Source organism: Halteromyces radiatus, assembly GCF_025201355.1.
Source record: "Halteromyces radiatus strain CBS 162.75 chromosome Unknown BX664scaffold_1, whole genome shotgun sequence".
NCBI lineage: Eukaryota > Fungi > Mucoromycota > Mucoromycetes > Mucorales > Cunninghamellaceae > Halteromyces > Halteromyces radiatus.
Genome location: NW_026251687.1, coordinates 814,219 through 840,294, shown reverse-complemented (window position 1 = coordinate 840,294; position 26,076 = coordinate 814,219). Strand labels below are relative to the sequence as shown.

The window sequence follows — 26,076 nt, the reverse complement described above, 5'->3', positions numbered from 1 at the left end:
ATATATATATATATATATATATATTTATATTTATATCTTTTTACTATTTATACTCTTGACATGGGACGCAGAAAAATCAAGATCCAACCAATTCATGATGATCGCAACAGACAGGTAAATTAGATCCACTTTGAAAGGAAAGAATAGTTAAATAATTTATTATCACTTAGGTTACCTTTCTCAAAAGAAAAAATGGACTTATGAAAAAAGCTTATGAACTAAGTGTACTTTGTGGATGTGATATTGCCTTGATTATCTTTAATTCAAACAACAAATTGGTACAATATTCAAGTAATGATATTGATAAAGTATTGATGCGATATACAGAGGTAAACTTCAATATATATATATATATAATATACCAATTAATCATTTTTTTTTTCTGTTTACTACTATCAGTTTGGTGATCCTTATGAGACTAAAACAAATAATGACGTAAGTATTATTCAATCAAAAGAAGCAAAAAAAAAAAAAAAGGTAAATCTATTATACTGATCGTGATGATCATCCATAGTTTGCAAATGGTGATAGAAATCATCATGATGATGGTTCTCTTGACCTATCGGACAATGAAGATCCTTCCATTTCTTCCTCTTCTATGGTATCTAGACATCTACCCACTTTTACGACTGATTCAACTCAAGAAACTTCATCTACCATTAACATGTCCTCTTATCCGGTATACAACAACACAATTGAAGGTCAACCTTATCCCTTGTATTCTGATCCTCATGTAAATTCATATCACTTCAAACAAAGGAAGAAACACAAGACTTGTTATTAACTGAACATTTTTTTTTTTTTTTACTTATGCATCATATAGTCGTCACTCAAACCAATGTTCCATATGCAACCTAGATATGAACAGCCTTCTCATATGAGATCTACCATCAATTCAACTACCGATCTGACAGCACGGAAAATGCAATCATCATCATCATCGTTGGATCAGTCAAGTATATCACAGAGTATGACAATTTCCAAAAATATAGCAACGCCAACAACGTCTTCAACGCCATCTTCGTCTCCCAATATTACTGACGCAGCAAATGTGAATTATTCGTCTTCCACACTAACATCGTCGGCATTCATTAATGGGAATACTTCATGTGCACCAGCATCATACGTTTCTTCTTCATCGTCATCAGTATCATCACCGTCATCATCATCATCGTCAAGAACCAATGGTTATCTAAAGAACAATTCTACTACCTATTTATCGCAACGGCCGAAATTGACACTCGATATACCGAAGGAAAATAACGCCGAAGTTGAACCACCTGTAATTGGAACAATCAAATCAAATCAGGTAACATCTATAATCGAAAAAGAGAAAAAAAGAAAACTTTAATTTTTTTCCCCTGTCATTCCTGTTTACCAATATTTATTTTTAGAATCCTCCAGATATTGCCACTTCCACAGTGATTTCTCGTCCAGATCATAGCGCCACTGGTAGCAACACAAAAAATACATCAACAAATTACCTTCACTCTGTAGTCACATCCACTCAACAACAACAATTTGTACAAAATTTGCCAAGTCCATCCTCTTTTTATCCTCATTTTTATCAGACTCAAAATGAACTCCCTAGTCCTTTACAATTCGCCACCACTCCTGCCACTGCCACCGGAACATCAAATTCTAATTCTACTTTTTATTGGCCTTTACCAAACGGTACGAACAACACCAAATCAAAATGGAATAACAACAGCAATCAACAGCAGCAGCAACAAGATTATCTACATCATCAATCATATAAAAGAACAGGATTATTGGATGGAAGAGAAGATATACCTACCAGCAAGAAAATCAAAAATATTTAGTGCTTCGGGCGATTCTTTTATTTCTTTTCGTAGTTTTCAGTTTAGTATGATTCATTTTCTTTTTTTTTAATTATGATAGTTATTTTTTTTTTTTTTTTGTATATTCAAAAAAAATAAAATCAAGTTTATCATCCCCTTAATTTTTATTAATTACTTGCTATTATTGTTTGTTTCCAGTCAAGAACACATTTATGAAAAAGAAAGAGAAAATCATGGAATAATTGAGATAATCTATCAGGCATCGACATGATATAGGATTATCTATCTTTATACCCAAACTTTGTGAGATGACAAAGATCACGTACAAAGGTTAGTTTCACTTCGATGGAAATCAAGGCAGAACTTTCGGAACATAGACATATCCATTCCATTATCATCACATCATTATTCATCATCGCAACGAGGATATTTCGTTCATGTATTTCATTTCCAACACATTGTCGTGATAAATACTTTAATATTACGAAAAAGCATAAGGTATAAGAGGGTTTATTGGAAAAATCATCCTTTGACAACAACAAACTAACTAGATAAAAAAAAATCATAACTATACTACATTGAGAAACCAACAGAGGCTACACCATGTACGGCCACATTTCCTTGAGCATCCAGCACCCAGAGGTCGAAATCACCAGGGTTTTCTGCTTGTTGTTTTCCAGCCACCACCAATGGTTGACGTACTATCAATGGTCGATAACATCGATATTCCAACGATTCAATATACTTGTTTGTATCCACTTTTTTAAGATGTCGATGAAGGCTGTCTAGCATCCAAGTAAGTGACAAAGGACCATGAACGAGGCAATCTAATTTGAATCATGATCTATATTAGGTTTTCTTTTTTTTTTCACAATCTTTACATCACCTTTTTTTTTTTTTTTTTTTTTTTTTTTACCTTGTTGACGTTCCACTTCTTTTGAATATTGTTGATCATAATGAATCAAATGAGAATTGAAGGTCAAAGCTGAGAAACGGAAAAGCATGATAGGTGATGGTGTCCATGAAAAGGTGAAATCAGGATGATCAAGGATATCTACAAAAAAAAAAAAAAAAAAAAAAAAATAGTACTCGTCAGTTGTCCAATTCCTCTACCTTTTTTTTTTTTTTTTTTTTGCCCAAAATGTTTACTTTGATTCAATATTTGTTTTTGTTTCTTCTTTTCCAATGGCTTATCGGGTTGATCCTTGACAAAAGCCCAACATCTTGTTTCTACAACGGCCCAACCATCTTTGTTCCCTATTGTTTTATCTACCCAAGTGAAAAGAGTATCTCCACGTTGACCTCCAGGATGCCAATCGAGTCGTTTCAACTGAGATGTCATGGTAACGTCTTGACCTACACGTAACCTGTTCTTTTGATTCCATCGTAGTTTACCACCAGCCCACATTCTATGATCAAAAGGAGAAGGAGGTTTCCAATCTTGTTCATATCCATCCTTGGATAGGTCCTGTTCAGGGCACCGAGGAGGGAAATACGCCAAATGCCAACCAGGTGGGAGTTCTGTTCCTGTCGTAGGTAGATGGTCATGATGATAGATAGGATCATTTAAACTATTACCCATAAGATTAAACGAGGATGCATCTATCGTATCCTTTTCCACCAGTCGTACCCGTTGTTTGGTTTGCTGCCAATCTTGAACAAAGCTTGGTATCATCGTTTGCTTTTCCGAGTTGGAAGATGACGTGGAACGCCTTATTGCCATCATGCCCATACTAATGGAAGGTCGTTGAATGATATGTCTTGTCCAAATATTAGGTCGAGCAATGAATTTATATAATACCATTTGCAATAGAATAAAAAAGAAAGGAAGAGAAGAAGAAGAAGAAATAAAAAAAGAAAAAAAGAAAGGATGATGAGAAGAAGTAAAAGAAAAAAAAGAAAAAAGAAAAAAAAGAGGCATAAATAGTAGCAAGGAAACCGGGCAAAAATTTTCCCATGATTGATGAATTTCCCTTTTCATGTAAAACTTTCTTTTTCGTGATTCTCATTTAAAATCGAATTTTATTATCAATTTTCAAAATTAAAAAACTTCTCTTTGTCCACAATTATTAAAAGAATTCAATTGAAATAACTATGTACTTTTTTTGGGTACATTAAAAATAAATAAATGATTTTATATATAATATTTTTTTTTGGAAAGAACAACTTTCATTACCTATCATCGGAAATGATGTTCAACTATTGGACAAATTGCATGAGTGGGGAAATGGGAGAGATCAAAAAAAAAAAAAAAAAAAAAATCATGCGAAAAAAAGATAAGTAGACTGAATGAGTTGTGGCAATGCTCAGCCACTGATATTTTGCCAGGGCGCTCTGAATTGAACCAAAGAAAAAAAAAAATCTGGGCTCCATTTTTGTTTCTATTTTTTTTTTTTCTTTTCTTTTCACTTTATATTTTTTTACCATGTTCTTTTCAGCCTTACGAAACGTTGGTATCCATGCATCATCCAGTATAAGAGGTAAGTTCCATTTTAGAATATAAAATAAATTGATGAACTTTTCCTGATACTTTTTTATTTTTTATTTTATTTAGCTACTTTATCATCACCATCAAGTAAAATGTCACTTTTAAGAATTCTTTTTTATTTGTTATAAGATGACTGATATTATTATTATTTTTTTTTTGTATAGATATCCTTCGTCGTGGTTTATCAACATCACTCGATTCTACAACAGCTTCATGTGTACAAAAACTACGAGATCAATTACGTTACTATGCAGTTGCTGAAATCGCAGGACGACCTTTTTTGATTACACAAAATGACAAGGTGATTGTGAACCGACTTAAAGATGTCAAAGTGGGTGATGTATTAAAGTTGGATCGTGTACGAGAATTGGGCAGTAAAGACTATTCACTGGTCGGTCAACCTTATGTGCAAGAAAATTTATACGATATTCAAGCTACTGTGATTGAACATACCAAGAGCAAGTTGATTCAAATTGTCAAGAAGAAAAGAAGAAAGAACTATAAGCGTACCATTGAACATAAGCAAACTCATACCGTATTACGCATCTCCAAGGTAGATGTTGTAGCTCAATAGTTAATAGATTTTTTAATTTAGATAGCTTTGATTTCATTGAATAAAAATTATATAATATATTCTGGATGTTTGTGTATGAACCCTTTTTTTTTGACATTCCTTTTTAGGTTCTTTGAAAGTTACTTTTTTTTTTTGTTGCGGATATTCAAATCCTCTTTCAAAACGCACACATATATTATTTTTCCTTGGTGTCTTCTTTTTTCCATTTCTTTTTTTTTTTTTTCCTTTTTTCCTTTTTATTTCTTTTTTTTAATCTTTTTAAATTCTATCATGGCCAATTCCTTATCTAAACCTGAAACTTTATTAAAATTAACCTCCTTTTTAAATAGAGTATTGGATAGTCGACAGCTTGGACTCATCAAGAACATTGTCTTTCTCTTGGTCTTATACCATTATTGGGGTCGTTTTTATGCCAAGGTGATTGTAGGTGGTCCTGTGCGTGCATTAACTGATTTTAGAGATTTTATTAAAAAGGTAAAATAATATACAAGAAAAAAGAAGGTGATTCTTAAGAATTAATGTAATTTTGATTTAGTTTGTATTTCGACAACTACGTAAATTACCTTCTGTCCAAGCTAAAATCGACGCTGAACTCAATAAGACTATTCGTGAAATGGAAGAATCCATATTCTCCAAAGAAGGCGATATTACGCATCATCATCGATTACCTGCACATGGTATGTCACAACAAGAAGTACTGGATAATCTGAAAAAGTAAGATCATGAGATACAAAAGGATGACTTTTTGGAATAATAATAATAATTTTGAATATAGATTACAAAACATCAAATGTGCTGATTGGAAGAGTGGAAAAGTATCTGGTACAATTTATCATGGTGGTGATGAATTGACGGAACTCTTAGCAGAAGCTTACCGTATGTTTGCTGTAGCCAATCCTTTACATCCTGAGGTTTTCCCTGGTATTCGACGTATGGAAGCTGAATCCGTAGCAATGGTATTAAGTATGTATAACGCTCCTGCAACTGGATGTGGAACAATGACAAGTGGTGGAACTGAATCTATTGTAATGGCTTGCAAGACCTATCGTGATATGTACAAAGATTTGAAAGGCATTCATGATCCTGAAATGTAAAGTATTGTAATAATCATCAATCATTATGCTGACTCTATTTATATCGATATTTTGTTTATTTTCTTTTAGGGTAGTGCCTGTTACTATTCATGCAGCATTTATGAAAGCGGCTGAATATTTTAATATCAAATTGATTACTGTACCTGTGGACCCTATTACTTACAAGGTGGATGTAAAGAAGATGGCCAAAGCGATTACAAGAAATACAATCATGGTACAAATGAGCTTAAAAAAAAAGAGATATATGGGTGCGGATATAAGGATATTTGTTGAACAAAAAGGTTACTGAGTATGAAATCTTTTATTTTCCATATATAGATTGCTGGCTCTGTGGTAAATTTCCCTCATGGTATTGCAGATGACATTGTAGCTTTGGGACAACTAGCCAAAAAATACAAGATTGGATTACATGTGGATTGTTGTTTGGGTTCTTTTGTCATGCCATTCCTTGAAAAGGCCGGTTTACCCACTACTTCTTTCGATTTCAGAGTGGATGGTGTGACATCCATCTCGTGTGATACTCACAAGGTAAGAGGAGGGAAGAAGAAACAGAAAAAAAAGTGATACATGAGATAACCTTAATTTTTTTTTTTTTTTTTTTGGTCGATAGTATGGATTTGCTGCAAAGGGATCCTCCATCATTATGTATCGTTATCCAAGCATTCGAAAGTATCAATATTTCTTATCTGCCGATTGGACTGGAGGTATCTATGCTTCACCTAGCGTGGCTGGTTCAAGGTAAATTCAACATGGATGATTTGACAGACCTTTTTTCTGTATATATTTAAATATACATTTATTTTTATAGACCTGGTGCTTTGATTGCTGGTTGCTGGGCTGCTTTAATGAAAATGGGAGAAGATGGTTATTTAGATACTTGTCAACAAATTATTCAAGCAAGACGAAAAATTCAGAAAGGGTAAAAAAAAAAAAAAAAAAAAAAAAAAAAAAAAAAAAAAAAAAAAAAAAAAAAAAACTATTGAAGGAGTAAGCTAACAACTATGTTTGATGGATAGTATTGAATCGATACCACAATTACATGTGAAAGGCGATCCTATTGGTCCTGTGGGTAAGTCATAACGAAAGAAATAATTGAAATATAAATTGGATATTACAATAATAACAATTTTTTTTTTTTTTGGTAGTTGCTTTTGGATCAGTAGAAACAATGAATATATATGATGTTGGAGATAAACTATCAGCACGCGGATGGAATATCAGTCCCTTACAAAATCCAGCGGCATTACATATCTCAGTGACAATGTTATGGGTTAACAGTGCAGATCAATTTGTTAAGGATCTCAAGGAATCTGTAGAAGAATTGGTGACTAACCCTGATAGTGGTAAAGGTAGTACGGCGGCCATTTATGGTACTGCTGCAAGTATTCCTGACAAGTCTATTGTTGAAGATGTAGCTGCTGGTTTTATTGATCTATTATACAAAGCTTAATTGAACTCGTTCCCTACCTTTTATTATTATTATTATTATTAGATCCTTATCTATCTATCCTACCCTCCTTAGTTGAATTTTTATATATATACATCTATGATACAAATTCAAAATAAAGTTGTTTTTTTTCTTATCATTGATCTACATGTGTGTGTGTGTGCGTTGTTTATTTGAAGAATGATGATATCTCGTTATTGTTTGTACATGGTAACATGTTTTCATATTTGCACAAATACTTTTGTATTCATTCCTTATGTAATATCAAGTGTTTTACACCATTTACTTGTACAATGATCAATAAATAATTTGTCACTTTTTATTTGTTCATTCTCCTACGTAATGGCAAATACCATGAGGAGGATGAACGGTATGTGTTGTGCAACCAATACGAGATGATTTAGGTAACGTCGGGAGATGAACGTCAGATGGGGGATGAAAATGGGAATACAAAGTGATCGACCCAATGATATAACTTTAAAAGAATATCTTTTTTTGTTTGACAACAAATAATATTCTCACAAAGAAAAAAAAATCATTCCATCAAAAAAAAAATATATATATATAAATCATACAAAAAAAAAATAATTGTTCGAATGTTTTTATTTATTGAGTTAAAAGGATGAATGGCTACCTTGGGGATGTAAATAAGAAGAATGATTGTTATTTGAATAAGAAGGATAAGTATGATTTGTATCGTAAGATGATGGATAAGGGGTGGAAGGAGGACCATAAGAATGAGGTTGATGATGAGGATGCTGTTGTTGATGATAACTTTGTTGCTGAGAGTAAGATTCATTTGTTGACGTATGATGGTAACTCGATGTTTGCGATAACGGGACCTATCAGAAAAGAATAAATAAATAAAACATCATCAAACAAATATATGGTTTCTGATGATAGCACTTACCTTGTTGTCTCGTTGTTGTTGTTGTTGAGAATATACATTATTTGATCCATGATGATGTAGAGATGAGGAGTATGGTTCTGATTTGATCATATTGGTTGCACTAGTTTGATTTGGTTTGGGTGATGTAGGTGGATGAGGCTGAGGTAATAACAATAAAAGAATGAATAATCTATAAATGGCGTCTTTTTTTTTTTTTTTTTTTTTTTTTTTTTGTTAACACTTACAGCAGTATGTTGATCAGAACCAGAAGTTGCTTCAGGGGCATTCAAACAAGCTTGAATCAAATTTTTTCCTTCAGGTTTTGTAACTAATGGTTGTAATTTCGGTGTGGTAAATGTGTAACTAAAAAAAATCAATGAAAAAAAAAAAATAAGCATCTTTTATTTTTATTTTTATTTTTATTTTTATTTTTATTTTTTTTGTTACTTACACAAGACCAGTTTCAGAGACTACCAATAATAATACTTGAGTTCCTGTCAATGTACTGAGTTCATAAGCCTATTATAAAAAGGTAAGATGACGATCCATTGATGTATTAACTAAAAGAGGAGATGCATCTGACGAATTTACCTTTTTCATAATACCAGCTTTCCTTTTTGAAAAAGTGATATGTCTTCTTGACTTATCTTCAATATACTCTATCTTGATTTTTCTTCTTCCTGATCTTTTGCCCGGTTTACTACTATCATCATCCGAATCCTCGTCTCCCATTTGTTGAATCATATTTTGATCTGAAAAAACTGTATTATTTACAGATGGATGATGAAGTGATCTTGAATCGTATTCTTGAGATAAATGCTGCATTCAAAATAATCCAAGTTTTTTTTTTTAAGGAATATGATAAAGAGGGAAGAAAACGGAAAAAGAAAAAAGTAAAAAAAAAAAAAGGATCAAAAAAAAAAAGTGTGTGTGAAAAAAAAGAAAATGAAAAAAATTGAACTTTATTTACACTCAGCCAAGCAACCTACTCTTTTTTTTTTCATTGACCAATGAAAGCCAAAACCTTATTTTCCCCTTTGATTTCCCCCCTTTTTTGTTGTATATTGTTACACTTTTTATTGAGGATCGATCACTAGCGGAGATTGTCATTTTGTATTCATCATCATCATCACTATTATTTATGTAATTGATACGTATATAAAACGAGGATTTTTTTTTATATTGAAAATAGAAAACAACAAAAAAAAATACGTTTTGATTTATTAAAAGAGGATGATAGAATGCAATTATTATTCTAAACTATCGAAAAAAAACAAACACATGATCACAAAGAATAATAATAATAATAATAATAATAATAATAATAATAATAATAATACAATAAATATCATAAATAAGAAGATGGATTAGATTCTAAAGGAGAAAGAAAACGACACATATCATATAAAAGGGCATAACGAGGTTGAGGATATTGATTATACAAATGGAATAAAGTAGCGTTTGAATTGATCAGATTAGCCGTAAGAGGTGATGATGCCAAAGGAACACGATGACCAGCCATAAAGTCAGCAGCATCCAATGCAGAGAAACACATGGCCAATTTTTGTTTTGCCTTGAGAGCCACCGTCTTATCTTCATCAAAGGTTAATGAAGCAAGTACATCCACTGCAACGAATAGAAACACATCACTAAGAACTAATTTATATACATTTTTTTTTAAAAAAAAAAAAAAAAGAGAAAAGGATTATCATTTCATCTTCCTTTTTTGATTTTTTTTTTTTTTGTTTGAGCTTACATTGTGTATATGCAACATTCGAATCCAATTGATTTATTACCAAAACTAACATTTCAGAGAGTTCCAAGCATACCTTGACGGATTTTTCATGCATCAGAGATAAAACATCATTATCAGTGTCTACTATGTTGTTGTTATCAATCACCTTGGTTCGAACCTTCAAAAGACATGAATGGAAAGTAATGATCAAATCCAAAAAGAAGACAAATAACGTCAATTTGCAATCGTCTTGAGTTTGATAAATCATGGCTTTAACTGCATCAAAACTGTAAGGATCATCACACAGTTGGAAATCTGCCGGTAGGTTTTGCCACCACTTGATTGTTACTTGTTCAAATCGTAAAATCATTTCCAAAGTCATCTCTACCTCGTTGCCTAACAGTATATTCTGACAATGTTCAAAAACAGTACACACCGATCGATCCAGGAATATGTCGAAAAATAAGTTTTGCAGTGACAAGAATTGTCGAGTATATTCGGATTCACCAGGAAGAGGTTCCAAATGGATAAAATCAACGTCATCATGCTGCGAAATACTATCCATAAAGAAATCCACTGCCACATGGCACCAGACTGAGAATGCAAAATGTCGAGCAAACATCGCCCATTCCACCTTGGATGTTTGTGCTGGGGATTGATACTGTGGTTTTAAATCAAGACAGATAAGATATGCCATCGTTTCCAATTTTCGCATTTCCGACACCCGAAGAGTATTCATTAAGAATCGTTTGAGAATGTTGATAGCCATCACCGTTTCCAATCGTCGTCGAGGGTCATCAAAAGTATCATCCAATATATCACGGCATTGTCGATAAAAATATTCGCCCATCGCACGTCGATCCACCATTCTCGCGTACCATGATGGATAAATAGAATCGTCATCGTCATCCATACTATCGTCTGTTGTTGTCGTCGCTCCATGATGACCGCAGCATACATAAGAACAAAGAGCCATTGTCACCGGACATTTTAAAGGATTCTTCAATTGATGATAATAAGTCAGATAAGTAGATTCGTGCACAAAGGTCATAGAAGGATTGTAACGTTCGAAATACATGTCAACCAGTCTATCGATCACCATTTTAGGTTCATTGAGTAGTATAGAAGGTGTTGGGAAAAGACGCTGACTTTCCAATGTTGCTCTAACTGAATATAATAAATGATTGCGAGCTAATTTGATGGTAACAGGGAACAATGTCCGAGATTCGCATGGTGCAATTGTAATAGGTGTATCCACACAAATATTTTGAAATGGTGATAGTGCTCGATACAATGTTTGACTGAGATGTTCAAGTCCGCTGATAGTATTGATCCCAGTTTCAATTCTCCATTGACCATTGACCAATGTCATTTTCCATTCCTTGCCATTCGATAGTAAAAGTCGTTGTTGTTTTTGTTCTTGTTGTTGTTGTTGCTGTTGTTGTTGTTGTTGTTGCGGATCATCAAAACGTTGTAGTTGCGTATTATCACTATCATGAGAATCATCCATAGCATCATTGCCTTGTACTAGTTCATCCTCTTCCATATCGTTGATATTGGTATGGTTGCTACCACCTGTACTGCAACTATTTTCGCTTTCGCTAAATGAATCGTCCACCGACCAACAAACGGGATCCACAAATTTATCACAGCAAGTTGCAGTCATAACATTCTCTTGTATTGCTGACGGTTTAGGACAAAAGCTGTTGCTGTTTCGATATTGTTCCATTTCCAGTTCGACTTGTTGAATAGTTTGTTGAAGTAGATCGACAGTCTCCCGCATTCGCTTCAGTTGCTTAGTTCCATCCACCGCTTCATTAGGATCTATCGTATGTTCAGATGACGGTAGTACACATACAAGTTGCATACGCTGACATCGTATACAAGGATCAGCATCAACAGGACGTACACACTTTCTATGTTGTTTGCGACATTCTACATATCAAATAATAATATTATTATTATTATTAGTTAGATAGTTTCTTGTATTCTTTCACGCTTACCAGTACAAGATACCGATTTAAAGGACATTATGAATGTTATACAGTTCTAAGGAAGGTTCATGTACAGATAAAGTCTTGGTTAGATCATAAAAAAAAAAAAAAAAAAAAAAAAAAAAGAGAAAAAGAAGAGGGAGAAATGAAAGAAAAAATTCAAAGCTTGGCGGCGGAGTGAAAAGTCCAAACTTTGGAAGAAGTGCTTTTTTCGCCATCCTCATTTTTTGCTTTTTTTTTTTTTTCTCTTTAAACAGTATGCCTACACTGAAAGCCATCTTTACATCAGCAACCTTTCTTCTTGGTCTTATACAATCGACTTATGCATCTTATACGTAAGAAAACCTTAACCATCAATTACTATAAAGAACAATGTAGCTAACACCCTATTACGTTCTCAACTCCCTGTCAAAAATATAGTGAACAACCTTTACCTTGTAATGGCTTCCCAGAGTACAAGGATCTTCCCGTCAATTACTTTTTTTGGTTAGGTGTTCATAATGCTGGTCTTTCTCCTGATTCATATCAATGTCCAGATTCCACTCAAGCTCGACCTGTTACTGACATGCTTCAAGATGGTAAGATGAAATATAATAAAAAACTTCAGTTTTTGATAGTATTTTTTTTTTCTTTTTTCTATCTTTATACAGGTATCCGGCATTTGGATTTGAATTTATGTACAAGGTAAGAAAATAGTGTACAAGGATATCTTTTCTTTAAACTATTGTTCTTCTTTTTTGTTAATATATAGAAATGGCGAGACAACGTTGTGTAGTTCTGATAACAAAGAAACGAACATCAGTTTTTCAGATTATTTGGCTCAAGTATTTGACTATGTACGACAAGTATTCCAACAAGTGGTGGTATTGAACATCAACTCGATAGTGGATGACCCTGATAGTGTAGTGACTTTTAAGGAAATGGAAACCATCATTGACCGTGTATGTAAAACTCAAGCAGATCGCACATTGGGAACGAATGAATACGAGCAATATAAATGTCCTTTTATCTATGTACAACCTGAATATACCATGGATTGGCCTTCCTTGGGTGAACTGGTTTATTACGATCCCGAAACAGCAGCTTGGGAAGGTGATGGCGAAGATGTAGGTGTCCAAAGCAAGATTATCTTTACCCATGGTGAAAGTATTCGACGAAATGGTGGTGATATGTCTCATTACTTTTCAAAGGTATATCAATCAAAAGAATGATATGATGATGTTTGATTTAAGATAGATCTTATGTTACATATATATTTAACCTTATTATTATTATTATTTTTAGGTATTCGCCCGTCATAGCAACTTTGATGGCAAACTATTGGATGATTCGAAATCGAATGTTCATACCCTCTGTCAATCCAATGGACCTATTAGTTTACAAGGTAAAATAAATATCTAGAAAAAAACGATTTTATTTTGATGATATTAACTCTATATTTATTGTGTAATGATAATAGTATATAGCGATCAATATAACGATAAATATCAAGCCAGCCAAGTAATTAAAGACAAAAGAAAGATAGATAGATAGATATAAGGGAGGAATATAGACTGATCAATTTTATGATGTATTCTTGTTATAGCTCGACGATATCACACTTATAGAAGATGCCATACTTTCCAAGGAAGGATGTGACCTCAACTCGGCAGGTCTCCACGTTTACTTTAACATGATTCAGCTCGATAGATATCACCAGATCCTACCTTATTTGAAAGACTTGCAGGCACGCATGAACAAACACAACTATGCCAAATACCAAGGTCAGATCGAACCAGTTCCTCAATCCACCGAAACGATGGTAATCACCAAGAAAAAGGAGAAACGACCAGAGAAGGATGAACTCTAGTATATAGTTTGGCATTGTTGCTTTTTATTATTACTATTAATTAGATTCTTCCGGAAATGAAATAAAGATAAACTTTTTTGACTTTTAATTTTTATGCTGATTCATGTTTTATTATTCATAATATCTATGATGATTCATTTATTGGGAGAAGATGATTAATGGTTTCCATGTTGATTCATAATTGGTCGTTATCAATTTTTCTATAGTGAGATCTGTATGAGTGATTCAGATTCCTTTTTATAGATAAAATGTGATGATGGACGAATAGTACCTAATGAAGGATCATGACAAGCGAGGTAATAATAACAACAATAGGACATCACAACATAAATACAGTCGTTAGAAGTAGGAGAATAGTTAATAGTTGGCCGGTCTTTATTGAAAAAAAAGGGGGATAATTTGGTTCAAAAGCTAAAGCTAATTATTAAAAAAAAAAATCATTTGCAGTCCATACAGCAGTAATCAGCATATTTGGCATCTATAGAGAAATAAATGAAAATAAATACATGGTTAGTAATGAATGGAAAGAGAAAAACATGTGAAGATTTTTAGATTAACAAATTGAATTTACCTGATCTATTCCCAAACCAGACTGGGAAAGGATAAGCATTTCCATCACCACCACCCATCAAAGCGAAAGCCACAAAGAAGACCATCAAAGACGTGCCAGAATCCAATGCTGTTGACACAAGATAATTGTACTTGACAAACCAGTCGCGACGATACTTTTTGATATACCATTGTGAAGAAATGGTGAGAATAAACGAGACAAGGACATAGGAAGAGGCAGATCCAGGCATAATCAGTAAACCAGCAAGAATCATTGGAACGTTGACCAAGTTGAATCCAACATCCGGAAACCGTCGATGAAGGAAATAAAATGGAAGTGGTAATATGAATCCTATTAAAAATGCCCAAAGTATAATGGAATATTGTGTATCTGGTCCAAACATTGCCATAGGTCCAATAGCTCCCCTTTTGATATCCAAAAAAAAAAAAAAAAAAAAAAAAATGGTAAGAAATCTTTGTTGTATACTTCCCAAGCAAGATTTTACCATGATATCGCTGCTGCATTCATTGCTTGTATCGATGCACCATTCCAAGTATTACTATTTGTTGCAGGATCCAGTAATATTTCCTTTTGACTAGTAACAATGATCTAACAATAATAATAATAATAGAGTCAATTCCAGTTCCACTTTTTTTTTTTTGTAATGTTTTGTTTCATCTCTTCTTTCTTGATATTCTTTTGGATAACTTACAGTATTGATTAGATAGTTGAAAAGGCTGCCAACGACAGTACCAAGCATTTGATGGAAAAAAACCAACCGTGGAGGTACTTTCATATAATGCCCAATCTTGAGATCATGAGCCAATCGTCCAGCTTGTGCCAATGTGTTATAACCAAGTGTTTTGAAGTACATATTGGCCACTTTTTGATAGATAGATAAATAAGTATACAAGCATCCTATGCGGATAACAATATCTATTTCTTTTTATTATTTATTACCGGGTTGTCCTGGAAAGAGAAAGCCACCAACCATTTCAGCAAACACATTGAGTCCAAATCCTTGTCCAGTCACGGCTTCAATCATATTCAAAGGGAGAGAGAGCGCCAAAGAAATAGAAATAGCTGTTATAACACCCCACCAAGGTAATCTACTTTCATTCGCATAGGCAACACCAATATTCATAGCTATACCACCACCAAATAAACAATAATACCACCAGTTTGGTACCTACTATCCCATCATAGGAAGAAAAGATTAGTAAAATCCAAGTAAAGGAATGATTAAAATACCTCTTTGTAAACAGACATCAACCTCATATGTATATCCGTACTTGCACCGAGTTTTTTTCTTGTAGAAGAGATAGTATCCCAAATGATGTTACCATGATAAAGTAGAACATGAGTAACCGAGGCTGTAACCGCAAAATTCATAAACAAATAACCAATAGCACCAAGAGTAGTAAAATGAGGATGACCGACTTGTTCCAATTTTGTATAATTCAACGAGTTATCAAGGTTGAGCACTTGATGTTGAGGATATACTTTGGATTCTCCAGTAGTTTGATTAAGAAAGAAGAGAGAATTGGACATGAATGGGAACTTTTGAGCATTCCAAACGTCAAAGTAATATAATAGTGGAGCCAACACATACAAAAGTAATACACCAGCATATATATTCATTTGAACCCAAAGAGGAAATACCAAAGGAGACAATGATGCCAAGTAATTCCAATCAAAGCTAAGTTGTAGGATACCAAGGCCCTCATTCACTATGTAAAAGAAGAAGGTAAGAAATACATACTTTATATTTATTATTTTTTTTTTTTTCACCTGCTAGACCACCAAATAAACGTTGAGCCCAAATAGATTTACGATTAGCGAGACATACTACGGATATACCCCCTAAGAGAGGAAACATGTATTGAGGAATGAATTCGTAAATAAAGATGGCAGCAAAAGTAATAAAGAAAAAACGTGTTCTCCATCTTGATTCTTCATTATTGGCATTAAGTGTACGTAAAAGAGAAATAGTAGGAAGAGATGCCGGCCTGTTGATTTTTTTTAAAAAAAAAAAAAAAAAAAAAAAAAAAGTGAGATAAGATGCGGGCATTTAAAAGTGGGGAGGTATATTTATGCTAGATGAACAACCCCCTTGATCGATAAAAGTAAAATCTTACCAAATCATTTTTGCAGGATAAACTAAGGTCTGTCGTAGTTGACCAGCAATACCATAACCTACTAATTGAGTAGCAAGTAACATAGCTATTGAACCTAAAACGGATGGGACATTGTGATAATATAAATGTTGTGCAGCTAGTACCATAGTACCATAAGCAGCCGTATTAGCCGATGATACCATTACATAGATACATGTATGTTCTTTTGTATTAAAAGGTCCAGGATTGAGCCATCCCCCAGTAGGTAAATATTTTTCCATAGCTTTACAAGACACATAACCAACCATCAACATAAAAGTTGTAGTCAATGGAATCCCCACTGGTTTGAATAACATTAATTGGCTTACTGATGAACTGATTCCAGAAAGAATCTTTTTGAATAATAATAAATGATAAATTAGATAATGATAATTGTTAAAGCAATTGAAATTATGCCACTTCTTTTTTTATTTTTTGGCATCACCCCATCCCCCCTTTTTTTTTTCAACGTGTTGATTCTCTTGCTTTTTTTTAACTTACTACTCCCACCAATACAGATCTAAAGGTAAAAGCTACCATATTTGGATCATCATCAATTGTGGCGAGTTTATTTACAATTTCAATATCTGTTTCTTCATTTTCTTGATATGATTTTTCAGGTATGATCTCTTTAAAATGAATTTCTTCTTTTTCTGTTAAAGAATCATTACACTTTGACATATCATCTGTGTAAGTAGTTTGTTTTTTTGATGAAGAAGAAATGGTGATGTCGTCCAACTTTTCATTCATATTGAATTCAAAGTCGAATATTCTTCACTTTGAAGAAAACGAAAAAAAAAAAGGAAAAAAGAAAGGAAAAAAGAAAAAAGATAAAAAAAAGGAAAAAAGAAATATTCTATATATCTACTGATTGATAAAGAAGGGGAAGTTCAACCGGAAACAATCACTTTTATTTTACAAGAGAGAAAGGGGAGGGATGTACTATTCATATCATATTTCCAATTCGGGTTGATGCCTGCTGCAAATTTAAAAGAAAAGCAGTGCATCTTTTGTCATTATTTCATTTTTGAGTTTGACTCTCATTCTCCCCCTTTGATGTCACTTTTTCTATTATACTAAGAAGTTATTTTGATTTCTACGACTAAATCCAAAAATAATCTAATCTAATTTCATTCTATCATAGAGTTGCCGTTTTCGATCAAACAAAAAAAAAAAAAAAAAAAAAAAACTAGACCCATTCCCTTTTTAGGTATCGGTGTTTACAAAATCAAATGTTCCATCCAATCTCTACATTTGACTTCACAAAACTTTGTTGCTTTTTTTTTTTTTTTTTTTTTTTTTTTGTCCGTCCAAGTAATTAAATGTTTAATACCTTCTGCATAATACTCTCTTTTACGATATATTTACCAATAACAATACTTTTATAAAGCATCTAATGCCATTTCAAGTCAAGTCTTTACTTGTTATCTCTCAAGATATTTTGACAAACAACATTGATGGTAAGAATATTACAGAAATAGTTCTATCTATTATTATTACGGGCTTACTCTAATATCTCTTTTTCTGATCCTATTTTTTTTTTTTTCTTTTGTGGTTTCTTTTCTTTTTTTTTATAACAGGACTCACTTATGTCGGAAATGTCCCGTACTCTCTTCTCAAACCTTCACTTAAAAAAGCAACTCCTCAACAATTATATCTTATTGAACGGTTGAATCCGGTAAAGTATTTATACAACTCATTGTTGATCATACTGACATTCTGCCTTTTCTTTTTTTTTTTATTTATATCAGCATCTCCTACCTGAATCTGATGGTAAATACTCTTAGATTGGTTTTTTTTTTCCTTTTAAGATCATCTTTTTGACCTTTTCTTTTTATTTTTATATTCTGACTCTAGAACTTTGGCTAAGACATATGTCAATCTTCAAAGATCTGTTAGATGCATATCATCAAGGTGATCATCAAGATTCAACCACTTGGCGTGGTCTTTACTTGGTAATAATAAAAATGAATAGTACTTGCGTGTGAGAATGAGATTACTATTGCTCTATTGTTACTAACTTTTTTGTATCTTCTACTTTTTAGAAACGATATCGGGAGAATGAAGAACGGAAAAAGATCATTAGCGAAAAGGTCAAAAGTCAATATAATAAGATTCAACATGAAAAAAAAGCTCGATCTATCAAGATGATCAAAGGTGAAGTTCGCGGGCGAACATACGAAAATCGTAAATAATAGCACATGATCAAGCTTTCTTTTTGATTTGTTTGGTATTAATACTTGTATTTTTTTTTTTTATTGTAGGAAAATCATCGACTAGCAATAATAGTAGCAAATTATTCCAGGACACCAAGAAAGCAGCCAGTAAGACGTAAGTATAATGCCTTCTTTCTCTTTCCCCCCCTTTTTTTTCCTGAACATTTGACTCCTCTTTGTTCAAAATGCATAATGATGTTTTTAATCCTTTTGATCTTTTCACTAGAGCTGCTATTTATCGGTGTCAAGTACAACAATCGTATCGACATCATACTTCACCCTCTTACATGTCCAATACTATCAATCAAGATCGAGACACGCCGTCAAACGACAATGTCTTCAATGTCTCAAAACCACCATCAAAACTTGCTAGAGCCTACCAAGCCAATCAATCTCGATACGGATTATCAACTCCACTGCAATCAAAATCAACTTCTCCACTGATAGCTCCACAATCATCTATACAAATTCCATCTTCATTATCAAAATCTCACTCATCTTCCACTAATCATCGTGGTACGGCTAAATTGAAAGATTCAGAACGATTGAAACGACAAAAGGTAACTCAAGGAATAGAAAAAAAAATAGTATTATTATTAACACCTTCTCTCTCTCTTTTTTTTTTAAAAAAATAAAATAAAATAAAATAAAAAATAGATTTCTTTATCACAAACAAAATCACGCAAGTTATCCCATCAGTCTTCAACCCCATCGGATATACAAGCCAAGAAACCTGTAGCCCTTGTAAATTATAGTCTCTTTCAAGAAGTAAGTATGATAAAGATCAGTATATAAAAATGGGGATTTAGCAATCTAATCTCGTAACTTTTTATTTTATCAACGTAGTTGGGATAGCAAAATGTGATACGATTACTTTTAGGATAGAATACGAAATAGTTTCTCATGATAGCATAGTTGTAGTTTTATTATTAATATTTATTATGTATATGAAAAATGGATAATAAATATATGCGCAGTAATTATAATATTGACTTTTTTTTCTTTCTTTTTTGTTCTGAAAGTGTTGTTAGGGTATATTGAAAGAGTTTTATTGTACAAGACACTTCTACAATTTTATTTTTATGCTTGAAAGCCTTCTTTCACCAATAAAGCGAAAGCAACAAGTGCCCTTTAAGGGGTCGTTCCTAATTGGTCGATTTCTAGGCCAAGACGGCGTTCGAATATGGCAGGACGAAAATCCATATCATTTTTACACTTTTATTGATTTTCATTTTTTACTTTCTTTTCTTTTTCTTTTTCTTTGTTATCGAAAGATACACATACTGATTCCACAATGGCTATCAAAGTAAGGATTCATGATTAAATATTACATTCACAATAGGAATGACAGATATAGGTTGTACTCATATTTCTTCTTTCTTTGTTTTCTTTGATAATGATTATTTTTTTCCCCTTTATAGAAACCATTGGGCAATAAGAAAGGAGGAGAGAAGAAGATGATCAAGGCGAACCGACCAGTCAAAGCCGATTGGAAAGAAGGTGTCAAAAAGAAAATTGTTGGTGTATCTGATATGACTCTCCTAACCAAGATTACAAACGAAGCTATCAATGAAAATTTGATGAAAAGATGGCAAAATGGGGAAATCTATGTAAAGTTGGTTATTTTTACATTGTTTTATATACCTTCTTTTAAACTAACACTTGTAAAAAAAAAAAAAATCGTTTTTTATATAGACATATATTGGTCATGTCCTTATTAGTGTGAATCCTTTTCGAGACCTTGGCATCTATACTGATGAAGTCCTCTCAAACTATCAAGGGAAAAACTTGCTGGAGGTAAAAATAGTAATGGGATATGACAAAAAGTCCGAAGTTCCTTATCGTTTTTATTTTACTTTATTAGATGCCCCCTCATGTCTTTGCTATAGCTGAAGCTTCCTATCATCATATGAAAAGTTACAAAGAAAATCAATGTGTCATTATTAGGTAAAAATAAAGATTAAGGAATAATCATAAAACGATTTAATTTCTAATTTCTTTTCTTGTAGTGGTGAATCTGGTGCTGGGAAAACAGAAGCTGCCAAACGGATTATGCAATATATAGCTGCTGTTTCTGGGGAAGGTGCCAATTCATCTATTCAAGAAATCAAGGAGATGGTGCTGGCCACAAATCCTTTATTAGAAAGTTTTGGATGTGCGAAAACTTTACGAAACAACAATTCGAGTCGTCATGTACGAGGCAGAAAAAGGAAAAATGAACAAAAGAACTAAGCTCGTGTTATTATATTTATTTAGGGTAAATATCTGGAAATTCAATTCAATGCTCAAGGTCAACCTGTTGGTGCAATCATCACAAATTATTTGTTGGAAAAGGTACTTTTGAAATGAATCTCATCTCTTCTCCTTTTTCTCATCAATTGATTTATATACGAAATATCTTAGAATCGGGTAGTTGGCCAAATCGAAAATGAACGAAACTTTCATGTATTCTATCAATTGACAAAAGGGGCTACTCCTGAATATCAAGGTACATTATATAATTCGATTCTTTTTTTTTTTAAAAAAAAAGCAGTTACTGATCACGTCTCATCCCTTTTTTGAAATCATCCTTTTACAGAAACATTCGGTCTTCAAGGTCCTGAAAGTTATTTGTACACAAGCCGAAGCAATTGTTTGGAAGTAGAAGGTATTGATGACATTCGTGATTTCCAGGATACTTTGGTAAGAAAATAAAATAAAATAAAATAAAGAGACAGCAATCCTCTTTTTTTTTTTTATTCACTCAATTTGTGATTTCATTGATAGAATGCGATGAATATTATTGGACTTCAAAAATCAGAACAAGATGAAATTTTCAAATTATTGGCTACTATCTTGTGGATTGGAAATTTGGTATTTGATGAAGATAATTCTGGAAATGCTGTTATTGCTGATGGGGATGGTAACAACAATATAGATATATTATCATTTCACAAAAGAGTTAATCCGATATCTTTTTTTTTTTTTTTTTTTTTTTTTTTTTTTTTTTTAGTGGCCAACTTTGTCGCTTATTTGTTGGAGGTTGACAGTGAATCCCTTTCCAAGGCACTGACTAGTCGGATCATGGAAACACAACGAGGTGGAAGACGGGGTAAGAAAGTGATAGGACACAAAGATGACATGGACGTATTTCTTATTTCCATTTTTGACTATAGGTAGTGTGTATGAAGTACCTCTCAATGTTACTCAGGCAACAGCTGTACGTGATGCTCTGTCTAAATCCATTTATGAGCGTCTTTTCGAATGGATTGTCGCACGTGTCAATGTATCGTTGGAATCTCGTGGTGGTGCTGAATATGTCATTGGTGTTCTCGATATCTATGGTTTTGAAATCTTTGAAGATAACAGCTTTGAACAAATGTGCATCAACTATGTCAATGAAAAATTACAACAAATCTTTATTGAACTTACTTTAAAGGCTGAACAAGAAGAATATGTTCGTGAACAAATCGAATGGACTCCTATCAAGTTCTTTAACAACAAGGTGGTATGTGATCTCATCGAAGAAAAACGTCCTCCTGGCGTGTTTGCTGCTCTCAATGATGCTTGTGCTACAGCTCATGCTGATTCTAGTGCTGCTGACAATTCTTTTGTACAACGACTTGGCTTCCTGGCGAACAATCCTCATTTTGAATCTCGTGGTTCCAAGTTTTTAATTCGACACTATGCTGGTGACGTATTGTATAATGTGGAAGGTATGACAGACAAAAACAAGGATGCCCTTTTGAAGGATCTTTTGGAACTGGTAACAGCCTCAACCAATCAATTCATCTCTCAAACTCTCTTCCCTGAACGTATTGACCCCAACTCCAAGAAGCGACCACCTACTGCTGGTGACAAGATCAAGGTTTCATGTAATGCTCTAGTGACCAAACTGATGCAATGTCATCCAAGCTATATTCGTACAATCAAACCAAACGACAATCGTAGTTCCTCTGAATATGATCAAAAACGAGTTCTTCATCAAGTACAATATCTTGGTTTATGTGAAAACATTCGTGTCCGAAGAGCTGGTTTTGCTTATAGAACGGTAAGTCAGATTATCAACATTTTTATGTTTATAGACAAGTGAACTCATTTTTTTTTTTTTTTGTAACAGATTTTTGATAAATTTTTGGAACGTTTCTATTTACTCAGTCCTACAACTGGCTACGCTGGTGAATATGTATGGAATGGTGATGCCAAAACTGGATCGTATGAAATTCTGAAACACAACAATATCCCAACTGATGAATGGCAAATGGGAACTTCCAAGGTGTTTATTCGACATCCTGAAACAGTAAGTATGCAAATTATATATCTACTGAATGGAATTCTCTGCTAAAATATATATTATCTTATAGATATTTGCTTTAGAACATATGCGAGATCGATATTGGCACAACATGGCAACAAGGATTCAAAGGGCCTGGCGCGCTTACGTTCGTCACAAACATGAATGTGCTAGAAAAATTCAAAGATTCTGGCGTCAAAACAAATACAACATTGGGTATCTACAAATGCGTGAATACGGTCATCAGATTTTGGGTAACAAGAAAGAACGACGACGATATTCACTTCTCAGCATGCGAAAATTCACTGGCGATTATTTGGATATCATAAATGGAAGTGGAGCTGCTAGCATGACTCGTGATGCTATTACTTTTGCTAACAACGAAGAAATTATCTTCAGTATGCGTGGTCAAACCCTTGTGGCAAGAGCTATGCGATCAAGTGTCCCAAGTCCACGTACGTTGGTTTTGGTAAGTCATCCAAATAGACAAGATATAAGTAAAAGATATTTTTTTTTACTCAATATCCTTTTTTTTTCTTTTTTCTTTTTTATACTTGTAGACGAATCAAGCTCTTCATATAGTCATGACTACGAAAAAGGAACAAGTTCTCTCGATGGTAGACGAAAAGGTGATATTTTTGAATAAGATTAGTGGTGTTAGTCTGTCCAATCTTCGTGATGATTGGTTTGTTCTCCATGTGGATGGCGCTCCTGATGGCGATACTGTTTTATCATGTCTCTTCAAAACAGAATTGTTAGCTCACATGTTACAACAAACTGGTGGAAGAATCAATGTCAATATAGATTCTCAATTCCCATACAAGAAAAAGGGTGGAAAACAAGTCATTATGAAATTTATCAAGGATGAAACTGCTGTAGGTGATGGTATTTATAAAAGTCATACTGTCCGAATTTCTTCTGGAGAACCTGCTACAAGTGGTAAAAAAAAAAAAAATGCTTACAAGAATTATATATAAATGAAAAAAAAAGAAGAAAAGAAACTGACTTTTTTATTACTTATAACTAGTATCTGATCCACCATGTCCAGTGAAACCTAGAAATACAACAGCATCTACGAGGAAAAACGTTACCAAGAAACCTCCTCCAGCAGCTCGACCTGTTGTTTCTAATACTACTACTGTTCCTTCTGCTCCACGACCAATGTCAAATATTCAATCTAACAATCAAACTCCTTCAATTGGTGGACGTCAAGTTCCTCCTCCACCTCCTCCTCCAGCACCTGCACCTCCAGCACCTGTAACAACCACTCCAAAATTACCAACTTATAAAGCTATCTATCCATTCCATTCTGATCAAGAAGGCGAAATCTCGTTTGAAAAGGGTGATATATTGGAAATTGTTGAAAAGGACGATAATGGTAAGATCATCATGATTATCATGAAGGGATAAATTAGATGTATGACTTGGATGGATTACTAATCAATGATGATGATTTTTTTTTTCGCATTGTATTTGACATCTATAGGGTGGTGGCTTGCTCGACTTAATGGTATTGAAGGATGGGTACCGAACAATTATTTGGAAGAATATGTAGCACCAGCACCAGCACCTCCGCCACCTGCAAGAGGACGTCGACCTCCTCCTTCTGTACCTCTTCCATCATCATCATTATCACAATCAATCCCAGCAGCACATAGTATTTCTAGTACACCCACTCCTGTCGTACCAGCAACACCGGTCAACACAATTTCCAACAATAAGCCATCTCCTCCTGCATCAACAATGACAACTAATCAATCAACTCCAATTCCTGTGATGCCTGGTGTAGCTGCACCTCTTGGATCGAATGGTGTCCCACCTTGGAAAGCTCAACTGGAAGCAAGAAAAGCAGCTGCTGCCAATTCAACTTCGTCTTCTTCACAAGCACCCGTACCTGCAGCTAGGCCAGTATCAACCTCAACCCCTCCTGTTACTGGTCGACGACCTCCTCCGGTGATAGCCCCAAAGCCTGTTGTTCCTGCAAGACCAAGTAATTTAAACAAACCGGTGATCCCTGCACGTCCTGGTTCAACGACTACACCTCCTTCCAATGCTGCTGCCTCATTGGCTGATGCTGTAAGTTATTAAAACATGACTTCAAGGTTCTGTTACTTACTTTTTTTTTTTTTGTTTCCTTCTATAACAGTTGCGACAAAGAAGACAAGTAGATTAAAATGAATATAAGTAATTGATAGTTTAGATTCTGATTAGATTATTTATATATATATATATATATTGGTTTTTGATCAATAAAACGAACGCTTTACGTCTTGAATTTCAAGGTCCCCATTCTTGGTGGTTGAAAATAGGATGCCAATTAGTATGACATTGATAATCATCTTTTTTTTTTTTAATTTACTCTATATTTGAGATGATCATCTACAAGATAAAATGAAAGAAAAATGGGTTGTTCTATATTGTGTTCAAATCTGGTATGATGATGATGACTTTTTGAGTGAGAAAGGGAAAGACAAAAGTTTTTGCTAACCTTGTGTGCAGGATTGAAAAAATGAAATGAACTTTTGGATTTCACAGCCAAAATTTTGGAACTCCTCAGCCAAAGTTTGGCTGTAAAAATCCATCGTCAGGGGATCATCAGGCGATTTCTGAAAAAATCGATAAAAATCCTTTGATGTTTATTGTAAATTAGATGGCAAGATAAGAGATAAAATGGGATTAGATGTTGTTAAGCTACTTTTTTGAGAGGAATGGAATGGTGGTAGTTTTATAGGATGATGGTCATTATTGGATGAGAGATGATAATATTGATTTTTATTTTTTTTAAGTTGCATTATAAATTGGGAGGCAAGATATACCTTGTCATTAAAATAATTGAAAGAGAATATCTTGATGTATCTTCGATTCAAATTTGATCCAATGATGATGACTTTTAAGCGAATTACGAAAGTGTAAAAAAAAAAAAAAAAAAAAAAAATGCTGTGCATATCTATCCTGAATGAAGTTATAATATACAGATATTGGGTCGAATGTTTTAATGAATAAACCAAA

The 26,076-nt window shown here is 33.5% G+C and overlaps 9 protein-coding genes across 9 annotated transcripts; 5 read left to right on the top strand and 4 right to left on the bottom strand.

Moving 5' to 3' along the window:
- Positions 1-5: 5 nt before the first annotated feature.
- BX664DRAFT_319549 (uncharacterized protein) lies at positions 6-476 on the top strand. The gene is made up of 2 exons (XM_051542958.1): positions 6-114; positions 171-476. The coding sequence occupies exons 1-2, from the start codon at positions 61-63 to the stop codon at positions 405-407; spliced, it is 291 nt and encodes a 96-aa protein (XP_051404341.1). The 5' UTR covers positions 6-60; the 3' UTR covers positions 408-476.
- A 1,899-nt stretch (positions 477-2,375) lies between these two features.
- BX664DRAFT_255242 (uncharacterized protein) lies at positions 2,376-3,477 on the bottom strand (the record flags this gene model as incomplete). The annotated part of the gene is made up of 3 exons (XM_051540402.1): positions 2,376-2,629; positions 2,719-2,856; positions 2,952-3,477. The coding sequence occupies 3 exons, from the start codon at positions 3,475-3,477 to the stop codon at positions 2,376-2,378; spliced, it is 918 nt and encodes a 305-aa protein (XP_051404340.1).
- Positions 3,478-4,203: 726 nt separating this feature from the next.
- BX664DRAFT_271571 (sphingosine-1-phosphate lyase) lies at positions 4,204-7,560 on the top strand. Its single transcript, XM_051541153.1, has 12 exons — positions 4,204-4,282; positions 4,357-4,377; positions 4,455-4,796; positions 5,196-5,338; positions 5,400-5,578; positions 5,640-5,954; positions 6,028-6,172; positions 6,277-6,486; positions 6,569-6,696; positions 6,767-6,877; positions 6,975-7,027; positions 7,104-7,560. Exons 1-12 carry the CDS (start codon positions 4,228-4,230, stop codon positions 7,406-7,408), a joined length of 2,007 nt encoding a protein of 668 aa, XP_051404339.1. The 5' UTR covers positions 4,204-4,227; the 3' UTR covers positions 7,409-7,560.
- Positions 7,561-7,970: 410 nt separating this feature from the next.
- On the bottom strand, positions 7,971-9,202 carry BX664DRAFT_319540 (uncharacterized protein). The gene is made up of 5 exons (XM_051542957.1): positions 8,886-9,202; positions 8,746-8,813; positions 8,540-8,657; positions 8,316-8,453; positions 7,971-8,247 (listed from the first exon to the last, which is right to left on the bottom strand). Exons 1-5 carry the CDS (start codon positions 9,117-9,119, stop codon positions 8,020-8,022), a joined length of 786 nt encoding a protein of 261 aa, XP_051404338.1. The 5' UTR covers positions 9,120-9,202; the 3' UTR covers positions 7,971-8,019.
- A 385-nt stretch (positions 9,203-9,587) lies between these two features.
- Positions 9,588-12,129, bottom strand: BX664DRAFT_319536 (uncharacterized protein). Its single transcript, XM_051542956.1, has 2 exons — positions 10,051-12,129; positions 9,588-9,950 (listed from the first exon to the last, which is right to left on the bottom strand). Exons 1-2 carry the CDS (start codon positions 11,894-11,896, stop codon positions 9,643-9,645), a joined length of 2,154 nt encoding a protein of 717 aa, XP_051404337.1. The 5' UTR covers positions 11,897-12,129; the 3' UTR covers positions 9,588-9,642.
- Positions 12,130-12,256: 127 nt separating this feature from the next.
- Positions 12,257-13,962, top strand: BX664DRAFT_319530 (uncharacterized protein). Its single transcript, XM_051542955.1, has 7 exons — positions 12,257-12,358; positions 12,444-12,601; positions 12,674-12,707; positions 12,775-13,213; positions 13,308-13,407; positions 13,483-13,523; positions 13,609-13,962. The coding sequence occupies exons 1-7, from the start codon at positions 12,282-12,284 to the stop codon at positions 13,870-13,872; spliced, it is 1,113 nt and encodes a 370-aa protein (XP_051404336.1). The 5' UTR covers positions 12,257-12,281; the 3' UTR covers positions 13,873-13,962.
- Positions 13,963-14,095: 133 nt separating this feature from the next.
- BX664DRAFT_381430 (OPT family small oligopeptide transporter) lies at positions 14,096-17,328 on the bottom strand (the record flags this gene model as incomplete). The annotated part of the gene is made up of 9 exons (XM_051548960.1): positions 14,096-14,350; positions 14,444-14,847; positions 14,928-15,031; positions 15,135-15,304; positions 15,383-15,611; positions 15,674-16,152; positions 16,214-16,431; positions 16,561-16,931; positions 17,080-17,328. 9 exons carry the CDS (start codon positions 17,326-17,328, stop codon positions 14,310-14,312), a joined length of 2,265 nt encoding a protein of 754 aa, XP_051404335.1. The 3' UTR covers positions 14,096-14,309.
- A 545-nt stretch (positions 17,329-17,873) lies between these two features.
- BX664DRAFT_319525 (RNA polymerase II transcription factor SIII subunit A-domain-containing protein) lies at positions 17,874-18,909 on the top strand (the record flags this gene model as incomplete). Its single annotated transcript, XM_051542954.1, has 6 exons — positions 17,874-18,038; positions 18,159-18,256; positions 18,330-18,351; positions 18,436-18,533; positions 18,624-18,735; positions 18,843-18,909. Coding segments are annotated over exons 1-6 (410 nt in total), but the record flags the coding sequence as incomplete, so codon positions are not given.
- A 1,029-nt stretch (positions 18,910-19,938) lies between these two features.
- BX664DRAFT_288431 (P-loop containing nucleoside triphosphate hydrolase protein) lies at positions 19,939-25,342 on the top strand. The gene is made up of 17 exons (XM_051541795.1): positions 19,939-20,100; positions 20,216-20,404; positions 20,490-20,591; positions 20,659-20,741; positions 20,804-20,987; positions 21,051-21,128; positions 21,198-21,282; positions 21,373-21,476; positions 21,561-21,696; positions 21,787-21,885; positions 21,950-22,824; positions 22,894-23,073; positions 23,138-23,536; positions 23,628-24,006; positions 24,095-24,445; positions 24,554-25,143; positions 25,214-25,342. The coding sequence occupies exons 1-17, from the start codon at positions 20,089-20,091 to the stop codon at positions 25,238-25,240; spliced, it is 3,873 nt and encodes a 1,290-aa protein (XP_051404333.1). The 5' UTR covers positions 19,939-20,088; the 3' UTR covers positions 25,241-25,342.
- Positions 25,343-26,076: the final 734 nt, after the last annotated feature.

What these genes read in the sequence shown, in the direction of transcription:
- BX664DRAFT_319536 (XM_051542956.1), bottom strand. Translation starts at nt 11,896, where the DNA reads ATGCAACTTGTATGTGTACTACCGTCATCTGAACATACGATAGATCCT. An exon ending in GAATGTTGCATATACACAAT is followed by an intron (nt 9,951 to 10,050) that starts GTAAGCTCAAAC and finishes TATATAAATTAG; the next exon opens with TTCTTAGTGATGTGTTTCTA.
- BX664DRAFT_319530 (XM_051542955.1), top strand. Translation starts at nt 12,282, where the DNA reads ATGCCTACACTGAAAGCCATCTTTACATCAGCAACCTTTCTTCTTGGT. An exon ending in TCGACTTATGCATCTTATAC is followed by an intron (nt 12,359 to 12,443) that starts GTAAGAAAACCT and finishes TCAAAAATATAG; the next exon opens with TGAACAACCTTTACCTTGTA. An exon ending in ATAAATATCAAGCCAGCCAA is followed by an intron (nt 13,524 to 13,608) that starts GTAATTAAAGAC and finishes TTCTTGTTATAG; the next exon opens with CTCGACGATATCACACTTAT.
- BX664DRAFT_288431 (XM_051541795.1), top strand. An exon ending in ACAACAATTCGAGTCGTCAT is followed by an intron (nt 20,988 to 21,050) that starts GTACGAGGCAGA and finishes ATATTTATTTAG; the next exon opens with GGTAAATATCTGGAAATTCA. An exon ending in CTGGTTTTGCTTATAGAACG is followed by an intron (nt 22,825 to 22,893) that starts GTAAGTCAGATT and finishes TTTTTGTAACAG; the next exon opens with ATTTTTGATAAATTTTTGGA.
- BX664DRAFT_319549 (XM_051542958.1), top strand. Translation starts at nt 61, where the DNA reads ATGGGACGCAGAAAAATCAAGATCCAACCAATTCATGATGATCGCAAC. An exon ending in ATGATGATCGCAACAGACAG is followed by an intron (nt 115 to 170) that starts GTAAATTAGATC and finishes ATTATCACTTAG; the next exon opens with GTTACCTTTCTCAAAAGAAA.
- BX664DRAFT_319540 (XM_051542957.1), bottom strand. Translation starts at nt 9,119, where the DNA reads ATGCAGCATTTATCTCAAGAATACGATTCAAGATCACTTCATCATCCA. An exon ending in GTCTCTGAAACTGGTCTTGT is followed by an intron (nt 8,658 to 8,745) that starts GTAAGTAACAAA and finishes GATTTTTTTTAG; the next exon opens with TTACACATTTACCACACCGA. An exon ending in GTTCTGATCAACATACTGCT is followed by an intron (nt 8,454 to 8,539) that starts GTAAGTGTTAAC and finishes TTATTACCTCAG; the next exon opens with CCTCATCCACCTACATCACC.
- BX664DRAFT_271571 (XM_051541153.1), top strand. Translation starts at nt 4,228, where the DNA reads ATGTTCTTTTCAGCCTTACGAAACGTTGGTATCCATGCATCATCCAGT. An exon ending in TTAGAGATTTTATTAAAAAG is followed by an intron (nt 5,339 to 5,399) that starts GTAAAATAATAT and finishes ATTTTGATTTAG; the next exon opens with TTTGTATTTCGACAACTACG. An exon ending in CCTAGCGTGGCTGGTTCAAG is followed by an intron (nt 6,697 to 6,766) that starts GTAAATTCAACA and finishes TTATTTTTATAG; the next exon opens with ACCTGGTGCTTTGATTGCTG.